This window comes from Bufo gargarizans, chromosome 3 (genome assembly GCF_014858855.1).
Source record: "Bufo gargarizans isolate SCDJY-AF-19 chromosome 3, ASM1485885v1, whole genome shotgun sequence".
Lineage (NCBI taxonomy): Eukaryota > Metazoa > Chordata > Amphibia > Anura > Bufonidae > Bufo > Bufo gargarizans.
In genome coordinates, this window is record NC_058082.1 from 230129269 (window position 1) to 230146357 (window position 17089).

General features: G+C 46.0%; 1 protein-coding gene across 1 annotated transcript in view; it reads left to right on the forward strand.

Annotated features, from left to right (window-relative positions):
• Nucleotides 1-2275: 2275 nt before the first annotated feature.
• The window catches only part of BIVM (basic, immunoglobulin-like variable motif containing), a 37925-nt gene continuing 23111 nt past the window's right edge, over nt 2276-17089 (forward strand). Inside the window, exons 1-2 of the mRNA XM_044284587.1 lie at nt 2276-2410; nt 16005-16571. Coding sequence (XP_044140522.1) covers nt 16106-16571 — 466 coding nt within the window. The 5' untranslated portion in view covers nt 2276-2410; nt 16005-16105. The remainder of the gene's footprint in view (nt 2411-16004; nt 16572-17089) is intronic.

Consider the following 17089-nt stretch of genomic DNA (forward strand, 5'->3'; position numbering starts at 1 on the left):
AGGCGGGATAAGAGAAAAGCGGGAAGCAAAGCTCCGCCCCCCGGAAGTGAAGGCCTGAGGCACAGTAATGGCGCCGGAGGGTGCCAATTTCAACCATTCTGCCCCCTGTATCCTCGAGACTGGTGCGTAAGTGGCGCAAGGTACCGACCGTACCAGCACAAGCGCATCGCCACGACCTCCGGGCGGCCGTCGCGCTCCCGGCCGGCAGATAAGGGGTGCTCGGTCCTAGCGCCGAGGCAGGCCAGCTTGCCGGCGGATTCTGGGGCCGCCGCAGCAGTCCCTGCGGCGAATTAGACACGATCAAGGGGCACTAAGGGGTGCTCGGTCCTAATGCCGAGGCAGGCCAAGCCTGCCGGCGCATTCTGGGTTCGCCGCAGCAGTCCCTGCGGCGAATTAGGCACGATCAAGGGGCACTATCCCCCTGTACTATTGTAGGATTCTGCCGCCGGTTCGTCCCCTCGTCTCCCCTGCACATCGCCCTCCCTCAAGGAGTTGGGGCAGCCTGTAGTCCCAGAACAATTTGTATCCAGTGATAGTAAGGGGTGCAGGCCTTGGTGCAGGAGGGAGAGTGGGGAGAGAGAGAGAGGGAGGGTGGTAGGGAGCAGGAACAGGGCTGGAACAGCCACTCTCACCATCTTCATGTTTTCACCCTCTGTCCATTCCAGCAGGGTCGCCTCTTCAGCCACTGGCACCGAAGTGGCAGGAAGCAGGTGAGGGACTTGGCGTGTGGGCGACCCTTGCACTGGTGGGATGCAGGGGAGCTGGGCTGCCCTGGTCCTCCTTTTCTTCAGTGGGGGAGGCAGCAGTGCGGATAGCCGGCACTGGCGCAGCTCAACCCCGGGAGAAACAGAGAGGTCCAGACGTCTCTGTTGTCCCTGTGAAAAGCAGATAAAATAAAATAGAAAAATAAAAGAAAAAAGACAGCTCTGCAGAGCAGAGAGTGTCTTGCCTCCTTGGACACTAAGCAAAAACTGGTAGTCTCTCTCTCCAGGCTGAGGGTATAGCTGCTGGAGGGGGGCTTAACAGCTTTCACTTAGTGTCACGCCTCCAAGGGAGCTGAGCTATACCCAGGGTCTTCTGTGTCCCCCAAGGAATTGGGCGAGAAATTCACAATTTGAGGGTAAATTCACATGACTGTGTCTGTTCTGTAGTCTTGCAGATCTGCGATTTGCAAATACAGATGTGGTCCGCGTGCATCCCGCTCTTTTTGCGGGCCCCATTGTAACAATCCCTATTTTTATCTGCAAACGGACAAGGAATAGGACATGTTCTATTTTTCTTGCGCGGCCATGGAACGGACATATGGATGTGCAAAGCACACAGTGTGCTGTCCAACCAGTAATTGGTTGCTATGGGCAACTAAGCCAGTCCTATTTTACACCAGTTTGATAAATCTCCCCCATGATTCGTCGGACTGTTGTTTTTATTGTTTGCACACTAGCGTTGACCTGTGATATTTAAAGGGGTTTTGCAGGATTTTAGTATTGATGGCCTGTCCTCAGGATAGGATATCAATATCAGATTGGTGGTGGTCCGACACCCGGAACCCCTGCCGATCAGCTGGTTGAAGAGAAGGCCGTGCCTGTGCGAGCGCAGCCTTTCCTCCATTGTTTACCTGCTTGCCGATGAGCAGGTGTAATTACAAGCCGTCTCATTCACTTCTATGGGACGTCTCGTTCCTATACACCTGAATAGGAACTGAGAGCCGTCCCATTGATCAATCAGCCAAATGAGGAGACTTCCTGCAGAGAGCCCATGCACAAGGACGGTCAGCATTCGTAGCAGCAGGGGACTTTACAGGTGAGGAATGGTTATTTTTTATCCTATTTCCTATATGCTACTTTTTAAAAGTCCAGATTTTGGGGGGAGCAATTCAAAAGTTTGCATTACGTGTCTGCGTGGTCTAATGTTCATGTGGCCTTCCTCTCGCACCAGGACCACTAGGTGTACTAGTTTCTTATGGCGTCCATCCTTGTGTGGATGAGGTTAGATTTTGAGCATCAAAGGCATCAAGACTAATGTGACGCTAGACCTTTATTAAAAATGTCAAAAACGACCTAGAAATAGATCTATCCTCTATCTGATGAATCCTCAGCTATGGTAACACCACCAGTATATTACCCAGCATTTCATTATCTGGAATTACATGGTAATGAGGGAGATAAACACAGTCATTAGCTAATCTCATCTCATTACATCTGTGACTGCAGTGGTGAAAGAGTTAAGCGATGAGGTCTTCCCTACAGTAGGTGGCGATGATCTTCTGTAGCATGGCCCAGGGCCCTGTCATTGCTGTTGGGGTGGGGAGTGCTGGAGCAGGAGCTCAGGGGGAGAGGGGCTGGTTTGGCTTGTCAGCAGACATCACCCAGGACTCCTACTGTGCACCTGCCACTGCTGCATCCATAGGGAGGTAAGGTGTGGTGTGGTCTCGGCAGGGAAGGGTTAACCATGGTGGTCGTGTCACCGGGCTGCACACACAATGGGGTCTGTATCAGCCATCTGCTGAGGCTTTGTTGTGGTCAGGTTGTCTTGGTGCCAGGACCCTCATCCGTGTTCTGCCTTCTCCTTTTCTGTTCCTGTCCTGATGTTGCTGGGTGTCATTGCTGTTGCTACGTTGTTGATGATTTATTTTATTGTTTAAATATTATTGTTGTTTAAAAAAATAAATAAATCAAATTTACATGAAAACCATTCATCACGACGCCAGGGCACTGACATAAAATACATATTGTTTGTAAAAATAAACCATAAACGTTTTTAATTCCATGTATATTTCCTGACTGTTGCATAGTTAGGACTCATGCACACAAACATATTGTCCGTTTTTTTGCGGACCCATTGAAATAAATGGTTCCTCATATGGTCTGCAAAAAAAAAAAAAAACCCAGAAGTTATTTTGTGTGCATTCCGTATGTCCGTTCCGCAAAAAAAAAAATAGAACGTGTCCTATTATTGTCTGCATTACGGACAAGGATAGGACTGTTCTATTAGGGGCCGGCTGTTCTGTTCCGCAAAATACGGAATGCACACAGACATCATCTGTATTTTTTTGGGTGATCCGTTTTTTTAAGACTACATACGGTTGTGTGCATGAGCCCTTAGGGTGCTACCACACATCACAGCTTTGCTGCGTTTTACAGGGGGTTCAGACCTGAGCGTTCTGAAACGAGCGCTCTGTATGCGCGATTGTACGGGCGTTTACAATCGCGCATACAGAGACAGGCGTGCACACATTGTCGCGCGTTCCTGAATATCTATGTGCGGGATTGCGCGACAAGTGCCCCAAAAAAAGCTCAAGAACTTGTTTGAGCGTCGGGCGTTTTACAGCGCGATCGTACGCACTGTAAAACGCCCAGGTGAGAACCATTCCCATAGGGAATCATTGGTTTCTCCTTGTTGAGCGTTTTACAGCGCGTGAACTTAGGGTTAGGTGCGCCAAAAAAGCATATAGTTTTGCGACAATGAGCTGCATTTTCTTCCAGGGAAAACACACACAGCAAACTTAGGGTTCATGCACACAAACGTGTGTGTGTGTGTGTGTGTATATATGTGTGTGTGTGTATATATATATATATATATATATATATATATATATATATATATATATATATATATATATATATATATATATATATATATTTATTTTTGCGGTCCATACGTGGAACCAGTCACTTCAATGGGGCTGCAAAAAAAAAAAACAGAAATCACTCGCCCGGTATCCATGTTTGGCGGATCTGCAATTTTCAGACTGCCAAACATCCAGTGGCCGTGTGCACGAGCCCTTATATTAATGTAACTTGTGAATTGTGAATAATGGAAGAAAGCGCACCATAAACCCAGTATTATTGTTATTGTAGGTTTTTGTTTCCAAAAGATTTGATAATAATTGTAAATTCTAAAATGAAATGAAACATTCAGGGTAGATTTAGGCCTCCTGCACACATTGCGGAATATGTGCGGTTTTTCCACATGAATTCCCAGCTAAGTGTATGAGATTACACAAATCAATTTGTGATTTCAAAATAAATAGCATGTCAATTATGTGTGCGGTTTTAGCTGCAGATTCCCCCATTTCAATGGAAGGATGAGATCTGCGGCCAAACGGCAGCAAATCTGCAACAAAAAACACAATTAACCCTAAGTTCACACCTGAGCGTTTTACAGCGCGTTCCTACGCGCTGTAAAACGCTCAACAAGGAGAAACCAATGCTTCCCTATGGGAATGGTTCTCACCTGGGAGTTTTACAGCGCGTACGAGCGCGCTGTAAAACGCCCGACGCTCAAACAAGTTCTTGAGCTTTTTTGGGGCGTTTTGTCGCGCATTCCCGTACATAGATATTCCGGAACGCGCGACAATGGGCGTTCGCTTGTCTCTGTATGCGCGATTGTAAACGCCGGTACAATCGCGCATACAGAGCGCTCCTTTCAGAACGCTCAGGTGTGAACCCAGGGTTAGACTTTGTGGACATGCTGCAGGAACGCACATCAATGCACACATGCAGGTCTTATGTGCATTCACCCGCATGTGCAGGCGGCCTTATGCCTCATTCACACAGTCAGTGATTGTGAGCCAAAACCAGGTGCAGCTCTAAACACGGAACAGCTGCAGATCTTTCCCTTAGGGCCCGCATACGGCTGGTCCGCAATGCACTGGCATTTGCCATGTCCATCACGGATCCATTCACTTTAATTGGTCCGCAATCCGTGAGATGCGGAACGGAGGCACGGATCGGAAGCACTACGGAGTACTTCCGTGGGTTTACTGTATGCGCTACTGCATGCACTACTTTTTTGCGGTGCGGACCGTCGGATGCGGATCGCGGACCCCATCAGTATTTATTTTATTTTTTTAAATCACGGAGACATGCACTACTTTGGTCCGTTGTGCAGACCAAACATGCCCATTGAATTCTATGAGTCTGCGAAGATCACGGACAACTTCACGGATGGATTTTTTTATTGGTTCAAACAGGCATAAAAATGTAAATGAGGCCTAAGGGTGCTTTCACACACAGCAGAAGTTTTTGTGACCGGAGGTCCGATTCATTGACTGAATGGGGATGTTTTGGCAGCAAGCACATAGGTTTCTGCAAGTCCTATTCACATGAATGGAACTGATCTCCAGTCACAGAAATTTCTGCGGCAAAATCTGCCACTTGTGAAGGCACGCTAAAGCGAGATGAGACAGGGAAGAACTGTATGTGATAGATTTGGCACATCTTCCTCGATATGTCAGACACAATTTTATTTGTCGTCTTGGGTTCACACCGCATTTTTGCCCTACATTTAAACCTACACTTTGGGGGAAAAAAAAATATACTTTCGGGAAAAAAAGAATGCAAAAAAGAAGTACGCTACGATTTTCAATCCTGTAAATTCCAGTAAAAAAAAAAAAAAAAAAAAATATATATATATATATATATATATATATATATATATATATATATATATATATATATATATATCTCCTTTATTTATTTTTTCCAATGGAACTCTATGCTGATTGATACCACTGTGTGGCATCCGTTTAACGCATACATTTGTTTGTACACGTTAACCGTAAGAAAAATTTTGCACAACGACACTAATCTGGCACGGTTTTACAACTCGGCTCAGCTTAGTACCCTTTTCTAGACCCTTTTAAACTATCTAGTGAGGCATTTGGCAAAGGGCATGTACCCCAGAGTTCTGGCTTAGGGTATGTTCACATCTGTGGCAGTGGATTTCGCTGGATCCAGCATTGCTGGATTGTACAGTTCACGCAGGATCGCAGTGACGTCATCAAAGGTCCTTTAGCCAGGTCCTGAAGAAAGTAGAAAGAAGAGGAGATCCGCTACGCAACCAAGTGGATGGGGAGAGTTAAATTTGTTTATTATTTTTAACCACTCTATGGACATTGTACTATGCATTCTGTATTAAGAATGCTATTATTTTCCCTTATAACTATGTTATAAGGGAAAATAATAAAGATCGGGTCCCCATCCCAATCGTCTCCTAGCAACAATGCGTGAAAATCGCACCGCATCCTCACTTGCTTGTGATTTTCACACAGCCCCATTCACTTCTATGGGGCCTGCGTTGCGTGAAAAACACACAATATAGAGCATGCTGCAATTTTCAGGCAACGCACAAGTGATGCGTGAAAATCACCGCTCATGTGCACAGCCCCTTCGAAGTGAACGGGTACGGATTCAGTGTGGGTGCAATGCGTTCACCTCACGCATTGCATCTGTGCGGAATTCTCACCCGTGTGAAAGGGGCCTTGGTTTGATTTCTCGTGCATTCTGCAAGACATGCATTTGTGGATGAAGTAACACGCATAATAAATATTTAAAGAGGTTATCTGATTTCAGAAACATTCCCCCCCCCCCCATGTGCCGGGCTCCTTACAGTTAATATACTTACCCCCCCTCCCTGCTGCCTGCCTGCCATTGGCTGCTCCCCCCGACACCAGATGTTTTCATCGGTGTACAGTGAGAAGCAGTATGGCCCTTTTTTTTTTTTTTTACTCTTGAAGAAATATCCTATTCTTGTCCACAAAACGGACAATAATAGGACATGTTCTATTTTTTTATTTTATTTTGGACCTGTGCAATGGACTGGCGGATATGGGCAGCACACAGGCCCATTGAGATGAATGAATTTTTTTGTGGATTGGATGCGCGTTGTGTACATGAGCCCTTACTTGCAGATTTTTTATGCAGAATCCACACCATCTGCCTAGTACTATACAATGTACGGATCTGTGTAGTTCTGATGCTGATTCTCTGTGTTGGGGCTACCCCAAAACAGCTGATGGGCGGTGGTTCGCAGTGTCGGACCTCTAGACGATCAGATATTGATGGCCTGTACTGAGCATAGGCGATCATTAGTAAAATCTGGAAATGCCTACATAATTAAAATCCAGGTCATATAGGTCACCCTCTGTAGAAGTTATTCTTTCTTTCTATCTCTTATAATATAAAAATGAGTTTCTGTCAGTCTGTCCCCCGATGTCTGTTCTTTATGCGCGACCAAAGGACTGAACCGATCTTCACCAAATTTGGCACACGGGTACATCAGGTGTCTAGGAAGGTTTTAGACCGTCTGCATTCAAAATCTGGCGCCTGCGCTGTACCTGTCTTCAGTCAGCGCAGGCGCACTGAGAGGAGGACACTCGCTCGGCTGCTTCTTCCACAGTGCGCCTGCGTCGGGTGTACATGTGACGTCATCGGCGCAGGCGCATTGAGGATGGAGCGGCCGAGCGAGCGTCCTCCCCTCAGTGCGCCTGCGCCAACTGAAGACCGGTACGGCGCAGGAGCCAGATTTTGAATGCAGACAGGGCCAGCAGAGAAGGAGCGCGTTCGCTGGCCCTGTCAATCAACATGAGGAGGGGGCGTCTTTTTGAAAGGAGGATGCAGCTGCAACCAGCAAGTAGCCGCCCTACTTGCTGGTAGACAGGTAATTTGCATATGATAAAAGTCTTTTTTTTTTTTTATTAACTACTGAACCAAAATGATTAATAACATTATGTATTGATATATCGCAGTATAGGGATTATAAGTAGCCGGAAAAAAAAAAGACTTTAGTGGGGTGACAGAAGCCCTTTAAGCTAGGGCTACACAATGACAATAAATCGCACAACTACGCTGCTACATGCATCCATCTTGGATGGATTTTTTGCGACTGTTGTGTCACAGTCGCAGCATGTCGCGGTGTGACACCATAGCAATTTTTATAATGATAGGCTATCATTAAAGGGGAAGGGGACTGTGGAGGTCACTGTTAAGGGGGCAGGGGCCACTATTAAAGGGGCAGCTACTGTGGAGGTCACTGTTAAAGGGGTGTTCACTGTGGATGTTACTGTTAAAGGGGCAGACCGCTGTGGAGGTCACTGTTCTAGGAACGGGCACTGTGGAGGTCACTGTTAAGGGGGGCAGGGGCCATATATAAAGGGGCAGCTGCTGTGGAGGTCACTGTTAAGGCAGTGGGGTACTGTGGAGGCCACTGTTAAGGCAGTGGGGTACTGTGGAGGTCACTGTTAGGCCTCTTGCACACATTTGCGGATCTGCAATACACGGGTGCCGTTCCATGGGCATTCCGCATCACGGATGCAAACCCATTCACTTCAATGGGTCCGCAAATCCAGAGATGCGGAATGGTGCAGAACGGAACCCTGCGGAAGCACTACAGAGTGCTTCTGTGGGGTTTTGTCCCATACTTCTGTTCCACAAAAAGATAGGACATGTCCTATCTTTTTGCGGAATGGCCGGATCGCGGACCCATTAAAGTGAAGTGCATTTTGCGGGCCGCAGCACGACCACGGGGTGCACACGTTCGTGTGCAAGTGTCCTTAAGGGCACAGGGTACTGTGGCAGTCACTGTTAAAGGGACGGGTGCTGTGGAGGTCTCTGTTAAGGGGGCAGGGAACAGTGGAGGTCACAGTTAAGGGGAAGGTCCCCTATGGAGGTCAGTGTTAAGGGGAGGGGTGCTGTATAGGTCACTGTTAAAGGGAACCTGTCACCGGGGTTTTGTGTATAGAGCTGAGGACATGGGTTGCTAGATTGCCACTAGCACATCCGCAATACCCAGTCCCCATAGCTCTGTGTGCTTTTATTGTGTAAAAAAACCTATTTGATACATATGCAAATTAACCTGAGATGATGAGTCCTCCATGAGATGAGTCAGCGACACGACCCCTCTCAGGTTAATTTGCATATGTATCAAATTGGTTTTTTACACAATAAAAGCACACAGAGCTATGGGGACTGGGTATTGTGGATGTACTAGCTGCCATCTAGCAACCCATGTCCTCAGCTCTATACACAAAATCCTGGTAACAGGCCCCTGAGGAGGTCAATGTCAAGGGAGTGGGGTGCTGTGAAACTCAGTGTTAAAGGGGTGGGCTGCTGTGGAGGTCCCATTTTAAGGAGGCGGGGCACTGTGGGGGGTTCAGTGTTGAGGGGTGAAGGGCTGTGGAGTTCACTGTTAAAGGGGCGGGGTGCTGTAGAGGTCACTGTTATGGTGGATACTGTCGATATCTTTTAACGACACACACAGACATTAAATGAAATAGATGAAATATCCCCATGCGAAGCCGAGTCCTTCTGCTAGTGTGGGATAAAGCTATTCACCATGTACAATGATGTAGAAGCATGCTCAATCATTTACTGCCGTTATCGTGCTTGCTTCTCACTACCTCCAGGTGGGCATCATTGTACTTGATAATAAAGAGGTAAAACTACAGTAGTTCAAGGGATGGGGTAATAAACCATTGAATTCCAGTCAGTGGGGCAGTAAACCACTGCATACCAGTAAATCCTTGTACGTGGAATGTAGTGAGCAGGTCAGGACTTGCAGAGGGATTGTATTTATATCACATGAATTAAGTTGGTCAAGTAAAAAACAACAACCGGTGCGGTATTTCAGTTCTGCTTACATATCAGTAAGGACAGTAAATGAGTACCTGGGCCCGGACCTATCACAGGGAAACCAGTTGTATCTATGGCTACTTTATGTAGCTATGCAATTCCTAAGAGCCGATTTTAGGAATTGCTGGTACCTGGGCAGCGATGCATGCAGTATACCAATAACCAGTCCTGTAGCTGCCCAAAAACTGCTCCTACAGTCTGACTAAGGCCTCTTGCACACAAACGTATTTAGCGGTTTCCGTTCCGTATGCGGAACCATTCATTTCAATGGTTCCGCCCAAAAAACATTAGGTACTCTGTGTGCATTCGGTTTCCGCATTTCCGTTCCGCTAAATGATAGAACATATCCTATTGTCCGCATAACTGACAAGGATAGAACTGTTCTGTTAGGGGCCAGATGTTCCTTTCCGCAAAAAACAGAATGCACACGGATGTCATCCGTATTTTTTTTGCAGATCCGTTTTTTTGCGGACTGCAAAATGCAGAAAATGACATACGGTCATGTGCCAGAGGCCTAAGGGAGAGCTCACATCACCGTCAGAAGAACAGGGGAAAAAAACAGGATCTTTAAAAAAATAATAATAATATGAATCCTGTGCATCAGTTAAGCACATTTGGCATCTGTTTAAGCTATTTCTGTCTTGGACTAGTTTTTATAGACGGGGGGGGGAGTACTGCGTGCAGGACTTTTTTTTCTCTTTTAAAAAAAATAGATCTCAGATGGAAATGGCTCAAACAGATGTCAAATGTGCTTAACTGATGCACAGGATTAATGTTTTACAGGATCCTGTTTTGTTTTTTGTTTTCTTTATTTTTCTGTTCTTCTGACGGATCAGAAGAACGGAATAATAATGGTGAAGTGAACTCTCCTTAACTTTGGGCGGTTACTACAATGTAAGATCATTTCATATTCTCATTTAAAATAATTTTAACCCCTTAAGGACCAGGCTCATTTTCACCTTAAGGACCAGGCCATTTTTTGCAAATCTGACCAGTGTCACTTTAAGTGCTCATAACTTTAAAACGCTTCGACTTACCCAGGCCGTTCTGAGATTGTTTTTTCGTCACATATTGTACTTCATGACACTGCTAAAATTGGGTCAAAAAAGTTAATTTTTTTTGCATAAAAAAATACTTTTTTTACCAAAAATTTTGAAAAATTAGCAAATTTCAAAGTTTCAGTTTCTCTACTTCTGTAATACATAGTAATACCCCCAAAAATTGTGATGACTTTACATTCCCCATATGTCTACTTCATGTTTGAATTGTTTTGGGAATGATATTTTATTTTTTGGGGATGTTACAATGCTTAGAAGTTTAGAAGCAAAATTTGAAATTTTTGAGAAATCTTCAAAATCCCACTTTTTATGGACCAGTTCAGGTTTGCAGTCATATTGTGAGGCTTAGATAATAGAAACCTCCCAAAAATGACCCCATTCTAGAAACTACACCCCTCAAGGTATTCAAAACTGGGTTTACAAACTTTGTTAACCCTTTAGGTGTTCCACAAGAGTTAATGGCAGATGGAGAAACAATTTTGAAATTTCTATTTTTTGGAAAATTTTCCAATATAATCAATTTTTTCCAGGAGTAAAACAAGGGTTAACTGCCAAACAACACTCAAAATGGGTTGCCCTGATTCTGTAGTTTGCAAAAACACCCCATATGTGGTCGTAAACTACTGTTTGGCCGAACGGTAGCACATAGAAGGAGGGGAACACCATATGGGTTTTGGAAGGCAGATTTTGCAGGACTGGTTTTGTTTATACCATGTCCCATTTGAAGCCCCCTGTTGCACCCCTAGTATAGAAATTTCAAAAAAGTGACTCCATCTAAGAAAGTACACCCCTCAAGGTATTCAAAACTGGGTTTACAAACTTTGTTAACCCTTTAGGTGTTCCACAAGAGTTAATGGCAGATGGAGAAACAATTTTGAAATTTCTATTTTTTGGAAAATTTTCCAATATAATCAATTTTTTCCAGGAGTAAAACAAGGGTTAACTGCCAAACAACACTCAAAATGGGTTGCCCTGATTCTGTAGTTTGCAAAAACACCCCATATGTGGTCGTAAACTACTGTTTGGCTAAACGGCAGGACATAGAAGAAGGGGAACGCCATACGGTTTTTGGAAGGCAGATTTTGCTGGACTGGTTTATTTACACCATGTACCCTTTCAAGCCCCCTGATGCACCCCTAGAGTAGAAACTCCATAAAAGTGACCCCATCTAGGAAACTACGGGATAAGGTGGTTGTTGTTTTGGGACAATTTTTGGGGTAAATTAGATTTTTGGTTGCTCTATATTACTCTTTTTTGAGGCAATGTAACAAAAAAATTTAATTCTAAAATTGTTTCTACATTCGCTATTTAGTTTTGTGGAACACCTAAAGGGTTAACATAGTTTGTAAAGTAATTTTTGAATACCTTGAGGGGTGTAGTTTCTTAGATGGGGTCACTTTTTTGGAGTTTCTAGTCTAGGCTACATCAGGGGGGGCTTCTAATGGGACATGGTGTAAAAAAAAAAAACTGTCCATCAAAATCTGCCTTCCAGAAACCGTATGGAGTTCCCTTCGTTCTATGCCCTGCCGTGCGGCTATATAGCCATTTACGACCACATATGGGGTGTTTCTGCAAACTACAGAATTGGGGCAATAAATGTTTAGTTTTGTTTGGCTGTTAACCCTTGCTTTATTACCGGCAAAATGGATTAAAATTTAAATTTTGCCCAAAAATAGGTGTTTTGGCACCGTTTTTATTTTATATTTTTAACACCGTTCATCCGAGGCGTTTGGTAAAAAGTTATTTTTATAGCGACGACTTTTACGCACGCGACGATGCCCAATATGTATGGCTCTCAGACTTTGGAGACACTAAGCAGGCATCCTAAAACTGCGGCCCTCCAGATGTTGTAAAACTACAATTCCCACCATGCCCTGATGATGGCTGTAGGTTGTCTGGGCATGCTGGGAGTTATAGTTTTACAACATCTGGAGGGCCGCAGTTTGAGGATGCCTGCACTAAAACTAATATTTTTTGGGGAAAGAAAAATTGTTTTCGTGTCTCCAAAGTCTGAGAGCCATAGTGTTTTATGTTCTCTAGTGAACTGTTGGGGATTATAAAAATTTAGTACTCCATGGAAGTGTGATACTCCCTGAAGCAATCGATAATGCAGAGGCCCGGATGATCGGGGCACGTGTCACATTGAGTTGTGGTGTCCTTCCGTATCCCCCTCTTGTGACACACTCTGCACTTTTTTTGGGTTCGTCCCTTCTTTCCAGTATGGGGGACCACACCTGGAAAGTGTTGGCCAGGGACGATCCGGGCGCCTCCAGTTCCCGAGGTACTCCGGCCTGCTCTTTCCCGGTCCGAAAAGATCAGGTCTTTGAGGACTGCCTCATAGAATTGGAGGAATGTCCCTGTGCTGCCAGCGCTTCGGGATAGTACAAAAGAGTTGTACATGGCAACCTGCACCATGTAGACCGCAACTTTTTTGTACCATGCCCGGGTTTTGCGCATGGCGTTATATGGCGTGAGGACTTGATCAGAGAGATCAACTCCTCCCATATACCGATTGTAGTCGACGATACAATCGGGCTTGAGGACCGTTGCCGCGGTACCTCGCACAGGGACTGGGGTGGTGCTGTTACCGTGGATTGTGGACAACATAAGGACATCCCTCTTGTCCTTATACCTGACCAGCAACAGGTTTCCACTGGTAAGTGCACGGGTCTCACCCCTGGGGATAGGTACCTGGAGGGGGTAGGCAGGGAGGCCGCGTTGATTTTTCCGCACGGTCCCACAAGCGAACGTGGATCTGGCGGCAAGGGACCTGAACAAGGGAATGCTGGTATAAAAGTTGTCCACGTACAAGTGGTAACCCTTATCCAGCAGTGGGTACATAAGGTCCCACACGAGTTTCCCGGTAACACCCAGAGTGGGGGGACATTCTGGTGGTTGAATCCGGGAATCTCGCCCCTCGTACACACGAAATTTGTAAGTGTACCCTGAGGTACTCTCACAAATTTTGTATAGCTTCACGCCATACCTCGCCCGCTTTGTGGGAATGTATTGGCGGAAACTGAGTCTCCCCTTGAACGCAACGAGAGACTCATCAACCGCGACCTCCCTTCCAGGTACGTAGGCCTGCTGAAATGTGGCCCCAAAGTGATCGCTGACCGGCCGTATCTTGTACAGCCGGTCATAGGCAGGATCACCTCGGGGGGGACATGCTGCATTATCGGAATAATGCAGACATTTCCGGATGGCCTCAAACCGGTGACGTGTCATGACCATACTGTACAGTGGGGTCTGGTATAGGACGTCCCCACTCCAGTATTGCCTGACACTGGGTTTTTGGACTAGACCCATATGCAGCACGAGGCCCCAAAATGTCCTCATCTCGGCTGCACTGACCGGCGTCCAGCCACCGGGTCTAGCCAAAACTGAGCCTGGGTTTTGAGCGACGAACTGTTGGGCGTACAGATTCGTCTGCTCCACCATCAAATTCACCAGTGGGTTACTGAAAAAAAAACTAAAAAAGTCTATTTCAGTAAACCCCACTGTGGGAATCTGGATTCCAGGATTGCCAGCGAAATCCGGAATCTCAGGCTCAAAGTCCACTGGGGGACACCAGCTAAGTTCATCGGCAGGGGGCTCCGGTGAACTTATTTGGTGGGCCGGGAAACCAGTACGAACCCCAGGGCGGCTCGTACTAGGGTGGGCCACAGGATCCCTAGCATGTGTGGCCCCTGGCTCCGCCTGGCGGCGTCTCCGCTGCCTTGGTGGCTCATCGTCATCCGATGATGATGAGGAGGATGCGGATGACAAAAGGAACGTGGGGTCATCCTCATCCTCACTGGGGCTCTCAGAGTTGGAGGCAATCTGGGCATATGCCTCCTCGGCCGAGAACACCCGGCGGGCCATGGGTGTGTGTGTGTGCGTGTGTATGTGCGTGCGTGTAAACCTTTATTCTATGTGCGTGTGTGTGGGGGCACGGGTGTTCACGTACTAAAAAGTCCAGGCAAAAAAAATGGGCAAGTGTTAGGAAAAAAAAAAAAAAAAAAAGTTCAAACTTGCTGATCTGCGGTTCAACGCTGATCAGCGGTCGGTGGGGTGGTGGGGCGGGCGATGCGCTAACAGTGGACGGACGCTAAAAAGTGCCGGCCAGTCAGCGCACGCAGAAAAAAAAAAATGTGGTGGTGGGGGAAGGGTCTGGTGGTGGGGGGAGGGGGTTGGTGGGTGGGGGGGGGGGGCTGGTGGTGGGGGGGATGCGGGGGGGGCAAGTGGCAGGGGGGGTCTGGGGTCTGAAAGTTGAAAAAAAAAAGTTTGGAATAAATGTGCTTTTTTTTTTTTTTTTCTAACTTTTCCCTTCTTTCCCTGCCTAACGGTGCCTCTCCCTCACTGACCCTAACCTACCTGGGTGGCGATGGGTGCAGGAGGGTGATGGATGCCGATTTAGGGGGACACAGGAGCTGGTGCTGGACGATGCTGCACGGTCAGGGTGCTGGACAGGAAGAGGAGGGGAGAGAGGAGCGCAGGAAGTTTGAATCTCGCGCCTCTCTCCCCTGCACCAATCAGCACCCTGGACAGCGGCGTTCAGCACCAGGGCCAGCTCCGCCTCTGCAAATCCTCGGACTGCGATTGGTGGTGTAAAATTACGCCACCGATCGCAGTCTTTTTCCGGTTCATCGGGTCACAGGACACCCGAATGGACCGGAAACGCAGAAAACCGCAGGTCTGAATTGACCTGCGGTTTTCTGCGATCGCCGATACGGGGGGGTCCAATGACCCCCCCCCTGCGTTGTTACGGGATGCCGGCTGAATGATTTCAGCCGGCGTCCCGTTCCGATTAACCCCTGCGGCGCCGGAATGCAGATTTTAAGTCAGGACGTACCGGTACGTCCTCGGTCCTTAAGGGGTTAAAGGAGTTTTCCAGGATTTTGATATTGTTGACTTATCCTTATAATAGGTCATGTATATCTGATTGTTGGGAGGCCAACTCCCAGCATCCCCCTCCGATCCGTGTTCTTTTATTTTATATATTTTTTTAGGAAGCCACAGCGCTCACCGGAGCTCTTGTGAGCACATCCTCACAGCTTGCCAAGTACAGCGCTGTCCATTGTACAGTGGCTGTGCTTGGTATTGCAGCTCAGCCCCATTCACTTGAATGAGACTGAGCTTTCCCTTGTGCATGTGACAGATAGACGTGACGTCAAATGGCCACGACCTTTTCATACATACATTTGATAGGTGGGGGAGTTGGAGCCCCACGATCAGATATTAATGACCTATCCTGAGGATAGCCCATCAATATCAAAATTCAACAGAACCCCTCAAAAGACCGGAAAACCTAAGTAGAAACACTTTTTCAGGTTACTGACTGTTCAATTATTATGTACGGTATGTATAATGCATGTAATATCAATTAAATTAAACTACTGTATTTAGACAATGGTTTGGATTAATACAATAAAATTATTTTTAGATAATATTTTTAAAAAGTTTAATTTTTTTTAACTAACTCAAAATATATTTGCTATTTTTTTTTCTTTTTTTTTTTCTTTAAATCTTGAACAAATAAGATTCTGTCTTTCAGGCATTCCATTCATTATGAAGCTTATCGTATGAAAAATACTCACTGACGGAATATCTGTTGACCTCAAGCCTTTGGTAACCTCCATCTTGCCTCTTCATTCAATGCCTAACGTAGAGGCAGACAGAGAAGCTAATGGTTCCTCCAGCAGTAAGCACAAGTCCAAAGAGAAGGCTCCAGAAGATCAAATACAAGAAAATGTAAAGCCCTTAAATGTGGGTGATTCTACAAACCTTGGTTCTGGTGGTGAACGAAATTATCCTTGGGGGTGTCCAGTGACTCACACTAGAGAAAAGTTCTATACTGTCTGTTCAGACTATGCATTCTTGAACCAAGCAACATCTTTGTGCAAAGCATCGAGCTCAGTGAGTAGCTCAAGCTCTCAAGATAAACCTCCTTTGAACAATACCTTGAATTACATTGATCTTCAGGCTAGTGGATCTGATGGTATTTATAATGAAGACACAAATTTGGATTCATTGTCTAGTGATCTTGGGACCCTTCCTCTTGCTTGGGAAATTGACACATCTGACTTCAACACAATGACTACAAAGATAAAGACCAAACCAGGTGAAGTGCACAGAAATGTAGTATTCAACTTACAGTGCAATTACCTATAATTGTATGTTTTGTAACTTATTGTGAGTTACCCCCTATCACTGTAGTAATAAATTTGTCGCTCATCTTTGGTAAATCATGTAACCAGATCGGTGGCCTAACCATTTGGATTAGGCCTCATGCACACGACAGTATTTTTTCACGGTCCGCAAAACGGGGTTCCGTTGTTCCGTGATCCGTGTCCGTTTTTTCCTCCGTGTGTCTTCCGTGATTTTTGGAGGATCACCAGACATGAAGGAAAGTTTTAAAAAAAAGTTGTTTTGGTGTCCGCCTGGCCGTGCAGGAGCCAAATGGATCCGTCCGGACTTACAATGCAAGTCAATGGGGACGGATCCGTTTGACGTTGACACAATATGGTGCAATTGCAAACGGATCCGTCCCCCATTGACTTTCAATGTAAAGTCAGGAGTCCCTATCGGAGTTTTCTCAAATCCGATGGTATATTTTAACTTGAAGCGTCCCCATCACCA